At 42.4% G+C, this 5975-nt stretch overlaps 1 protein-coding gene across 1 annotated transcript; it reads right to left on the reverse strand.

Annotated features, from left to right (window-relative positions):
- Positions 1 to 394: 394 nt before the first annotated feature.
- On the reverse strand, positions 395 to 5514 carry UQCRFS1 (ubiquinol-cytochrome c reductase, Rieske iron-sulfur polypeptide 1). The gene is made up of 2 exons (XM_074969150.1): positions 5221 to 5514; positions 395 to 1885 (listed from the first exon to the last, which is right to left on the reverse strand). Exons 1-2 carry the CDS (start codon positions 5429 to 5431, stop codon positions 1275 to 1277), a joined length of 822 nt encoding a protein of 273 aa, XP_074825251.1. The 5' UTR covers positions 5432 to 5514; the 3' UTR covers positions 395 to 1274.
- Positions 5515 to 5975: the final 461 nt, after the last annotated feature.

Consider the following 5975-nt stretch of genomic DNA (forward strand, 5'->3'; position numbering starts at 1 on the left):
ATGTAAAAGTAATAGAATGGGATCCATGCAGTATAGGTGGAGGAAGCAGTTGTGTGTTTTTAAAGACACCAACTTAGAGGTATTCAGCTTAATGCCAGACAAATGTTGTAAACTGAAGTAAATGTTTTATATGAAAGTGTAAAAGTGTTAAATAGAGGTTGAAAAGAGTTGCAGAACTTTTACAGCTGTTATGAGGTTACATAAGTCATACATGGAAGAATTATGTACTCAGATATGGCAGTCTGTTCTTAAAGCCACGAGCATAGATTTTCCTATGTGTTATGCACATATTATATAAAAGCCACCACTGGAAACAGCATCTCCTTTTGTGGTAATGTTAAAATGAGGACACTTTCAGATTTAAGTGACAGACTAACTCTTCCAAAATACACATGCTTTAAAAAGGAAAGGATTATGACTTCGTCTCTCACATTATAATGATTCATCTAACTTTATGGACTGAAATTGTGTAAAAGCACAAATATAAATATTAGCAGTTCTAAAGCATGAATATCATCACACTTCCTGGTCAGAGTTTGCCTATGCTGCTTTTTTTTTTTTTTTGGTATTTAGAAAGTTGAATTCCTATCAGTAAACTTTATTTTGTTTGCTAGTTAACTGCTTCTATTGAAGAAGTTAATGAGATCAGAACTTGATTTTTCTGGCATACAACCACATACAGGAGTCTCACTATGTTTGAATTACTTGTTTTTATTTTTAAATCAACAGTTTAATCAGTGTTTATCTCCATCTACCATCAAAGTCAAAACTGATGTATACTGGTGTAGAAAGCACTAAAACAACATGTCTATAATGATGAGTAGGGATTTTTTAAGAAGTATGCCTCTTAGAGATTAGTTTTTATCTGTTCCCTAAAACAACTGAGTTGTTCCCAGGTCAGATTTTCCTCTCATAGTATGCAAGGGTTTTCTGGAGAGTGGGACTGAAATGGCTACGGTTAAGTATGGAAAATTCTGGCTTAAGTTTTCTGTTCCAATGCTACATCACCCCATACTTATTACCAGGGCATCCATAACTTTATTAGGTAATGCCATCAGATTTCTTCAGTAATCAGACACTAACAGCAAGTAAATGACAGATCACTCAGTTCGATTCTTTATTGGGAAGCATTAAAGCATACTTCTTAATAAGAGTGATTTTAGACAATTAGGTACATGTTTTAGGATCATTTAGGTTTATACCACACCAGAATATTAACCCTTTTTCACAATGTTCATACAGCAAAAGATGAAGCAGACAAAATGTCCAGCTATTTAACCAACAACAACTAAGTCATCAGAAGCAAATTCGTAATATGGAACCTCAAGGTTGGCTGGAGCAGGACCTTTTCTAATTCTGCCAGATGCATCATAGTGCGACCCATGGCAAGGGCAATAATAACCACCAAAATCTCCAGCATTTGCAATGGGTACACAACCAAGATGAGTACAGACACCAACCAGTATAACCCATTCTGGTTTTTTTACTCTGTCTAAATCATGCTGTGGATCTCTTAGTTCAGTCAATTGTACTTCAGCTTCCTGATCGATCTCCTTCTGGGTTCTGTGACGCACAAAAAGGGGTTTCCCTCTCCACTTGAAAGCCATATTCTTGCCTTCCGGAATTTCAGACAACTTGATCTCAATTTTTGACAATGCCAACACATCAGCAGAAGCACTCATGCTGGAAACAAACTGGGTGACAATATTCTTAGCAGCATATGCAGAGGCTACACATGTTGTTGCGGTCAGAAGATAGGAAAACGCTTTCCTAGCATCGCTGCTATCTTGAGAAGATTTTGTTTTATCTAACACATCTGAGCGACGGTAGTCAGAGAAGTCAGGTACTGTGACATCATTGTGGATGTAACGAACACTAGTTGGAGCTGCAACAAAAAAGTAAATACTATTAACTGCAAGCATCTTTATAATAAAGACCTAGTACTATATTACTATGATGCTGTTTTGTTTTCAGGAATTCAAGGTGAAATTGGAAAGAGGTCCATAAGACTTTCTGTAAACAGTAAATCTGATAACTGCGTATTGTTAAAAAGTAATATTACCACAACAGGGTTGTAACTAAGACAATTTGGGAAACTTAACAAGTTTCTATCAAGAGACTGCCACCACCCACCAATATCTGACACTATAAGCCAAGTCTATCTAAAAAGAAAAACACTGATTGTATTATATTCACAACTGAGCTATGTAATGATTTAAAGAGCCCTGGCACAACTTAAAATACAGCAATAGTAAAGGACATTTTAAAATTCTATATCCTCTTAAAAGCTTGAAATCTGTTTCCTTGCTAAATCTTCCCTTCCTTACTGAAAGACTGCTTATGAGCGATGGCTTACCACAATTTTAAAACTTTAAAAAACAAACAGAATTTTGATTTTTAGAGACAGTGGTAGGTTAAATGGCTGCCTATTATACATGTTAACTTTTTACACTGAAGAATACCATGGGCAGCAGGGAAGGAAGACTGACAAATTCTTAGTGATTTTTTTTTTCATTTTAAAGTTCCCTGGAAACACTGGGATTAAGAAACATGGATTTAAAAAAGCATTTAGACCATGAACCTGCAATTATTTATACATGTACTTTACTCTGACTTCAATGGAACCACTCAAGAGTGTAAAAATAAGCATGCATGTGTTTGCTGGATTACTGCACAAATTTAAGATGTTTCCCTCAGGTCTTCTATTCACACTCCAGTGCCAAACTTTATTGGTTGGATTCCCAGTTTCACAATTATTATGCCAAAATGGTCCACTGGGTCAGCACCAATGCAAACTTACGTGGCGTTTTTTTTCAGAAAAAGTGAAGGCTATTTGTCTTAACAAAAACTGATACTCCGTTAAAGAATAAAGTAAATATCAACTTAAAGGCTGAAAACGCTACCTGCCAAGATTCTGTTATGTACTGAAATATTTAGCCTTATATTGCATATTTTTTGTTTTTCTAGAAATTCCCATTAACATAAAAAGGTTAATAGAAGTGTCCCCTCAAAGGATTTATAAGAACGAAACATTATGTGCAAAGGAAGTCATCATGTAGAGATTGCACCAAGCTGGAACTAATGGAGGATAGAAAGCGCATCTATTTACAACGAACTTTGCAAAGAGAAGCCATTTTCTCTATCTTTAATTGCAGAGAAATTAAGGAGTGATTTTTAAAATTCTGTTGTAGCAAGTACTTCTAATTTACTCATTTACTTTAAGGTCAAGGGTTAAACAGAAAAAAGTTTACATCCAGTAAGGATGTAATGATGCAACAGTTTTAGCTTAAAAATGTTGTGTTCTCTTTTCAATGGAGAAGTGTAATTTAGCATTAACCCTCACATATAGCATTGAGTATAAACTGTTTCCTATTACTTGCACTGCAAGTATTAATCAAATGCATATCCTGTTATTAATTTTACAGCAGAATGTCGGCCTCAAATATTTGTGTAATTGTGATCACTACAAAAGCATCTTTCCACAAGGTATAGTAGTTCCCAATATCTGTGTAAACTGTGAGACCACACGGTGAAGGCTATTACTACATGCCACTGAACTGGGAAATTTTGATGGCTTCTGTACAATATAGCAGCACACAGGACAATTTGAATTAAGGATTTTAAGTGGGGTTCTTATGCTGGAATTAAACTCTGAAAACTGTAGTGTAGATTTCAATTGTATCTCAATTACATCAGTTAAAGCCCAAAATTTTCAGAAGCAGCTGCTAATTCTGAGTGCAATTTCTGGTCTCAAACCAAGGCTGAGGTTGATTTTCACCCAAGAGGAGGTGCAGGTGCTCTGCGCCTCTGAAAAATAAAGCCAAAATAGTGTCAAGTTGGTCACTCAGAACTTGAGCCTCCCCCAACACACACATTCAATGGCCACTTTAAATGCAACTGTTCCATTTACAATAAAAATATTAACTAAATCAAGCAAAGGCAATCTGGAAACAGAGGGAAACTATTCTGTCCATTTTGTGCAGGCTTATATCCTCATTGCCTTATCTTCCCTAGAAACTAGGTTAACGTTTGGAAATCTTGAGAAATGTCCACAAACCAATGTTAAACAAGACGTGAGTCACTATAGACAAGGCCAAGTGCCATTTAACAGGTCAGTGGATCAATACTTGTGCATGCCCATGTTTATGGACTAACACGTGTAAGCCCATTACTTTTTTTATATAGGAAAATGGAATAAATACTTCCAGTTTTAAAAACTGGAACATGAATAGTGTTATACGGAAGTTTTGCATGGAAAATTTTCATGGAGACCCGACTTTGCTAGGTTTGAAAACTAAGTCCTGTGAAGTCCACCACTATACAAACATCCTATTGAAAGGAACTACTCTGTCAGTACCCTTGCACATACTATTGCAAAACACTGCATGAACTGGACAACAATAAGGCTGATAGCATGAGTCTCCTGGTAAGATTAAAACTATTGTTTTTGTAACCATAAAGAAGCCCCTCACTTTTGGTCTCTGATGTAGTTCTTCACTTGTAGTTAAAACAATTAAGTACCATCAACATGCTACATGCAGTGTTTTCTGTTCTCTCCCTATTCTGGAGCTGTGAAGTGAAATCCTGCCCGGAGTACCTACGAAAGAGTCAAGCACAAACTCTTGTCTAAAATCACTGCTTGTGATCACGCAGTTTGCACTGGATTAGAGTCAATTACTTCCTCAAGTATGGAAAACACTCCAACTGTTCACATTTTCCAGGGTCCCTCAGTCCCACACACAGGGGAGATTTACAGCACCCCTGCACCAGACCCTATGTGGGCTGAGAAGGCTTCCTCCGCTGGGGATAGACACAAACACTTCCTGGGGTGCAGCTCAGAGTCAGTAACTCACAGCTGAGCTGTAGGAGAAACCCGAGCATGAGAAGTGCAGCCCCAGCCCCCAAGGTCACTCCCAAGGCCTGGCCTACCCTGAAGTGCGGCTGCAGAGGGGCTGGCTGCAGAGGGGCGAGCCGCAGGCCTGGGTCAGTCCCCGCTCACACAATGACCTGAGGCGCACGGGGGCGGGGGTCTCACTGGGGTTGCAAGTCTCCTCCCGGGCTCCCTCCCACCCCCGACGCCCTGCGCCACAGCGACCCGGGCGCTACTCCCCAGGGGAACAAAGCCCACAGGCCCCAGTAACGCTCCCAACCCCGCGGCTCCATCTCAGCGCCCCGACCCCGCGGCTCCATCTCAGCGCCCCGACCCCAGGCTGCCCCCACCGTTGAGGCTGGAGGTGGCGACGAGGCCTCCGCGGGGCGCTCGGCCGCTCAGCGATTCCCGGCACAGCACAAGCCGCTTCGGGTCCAGCGGCAGCTTCTCGGCCTGCAGCACCACCCCCGGGACCAGCGGCTTCAGCGGACCCGGCACGGCGTGCGCCGCGGCCGACAGGTACGGAGCCAAGGGGCCGGTGCGGGCGGCCACGGACAACATGGCGGCGACTGCGACTCGGGCAGATCACCTCAGTCACTGGCGGGCGCAACCTGCCGGTAGGCGTAACCCCACGAGGACGACGTGCCCCGCCTCCTGCACGTACGTACGTGCGCACACCCCGCCCCCTTGGCTGGGTGGAGGCCAGTCAGGAGGCGCTTGCCGATAGCGCTGCGTGACGTCATCCAGGCATCCACCTCAGCGCGCAGGCCTGGCTCTGTCCCGCCCCTCCAGCCTCGGGGTCTGGTGCGCAGTGGCCGTACGTAGGCTGCATGGCCTTGGGCACTGCCCGTGCAGCACGGTGATGTCATTCGGAACACCACTGCGCCCCAGTGGAAAGACCAGGAGGACTTGTGGCACCTTAGAGACTAACAAACTTATCTGCGCGTGAGCTACAGTTCACTTCATCGGATGCATTCAGTGGGCAATACAGTGGGGAGATTTATATACACAGAGAACATGAAACAATGGGTGTTACCATACACACTGTAACCAGGGTGGTCACTTAAGGTGAGCTGTTACCAGCAGGAGAGCGGGGGGGGACGGG

Source organism: Natator depressus, chromosome 12 (assembly GCF_965152275.1).
Source record: "Natator depressus isolate rNatDep1 chromosome 12, rNatDep2.hap1, whole genome shotgun sequence".
Taxonomy (NCBI): domain Eukaryota; kingdom Metazoa; phylum Chordata; order Testudines; family Cheloniidae; genus Natator; species Natator depressus.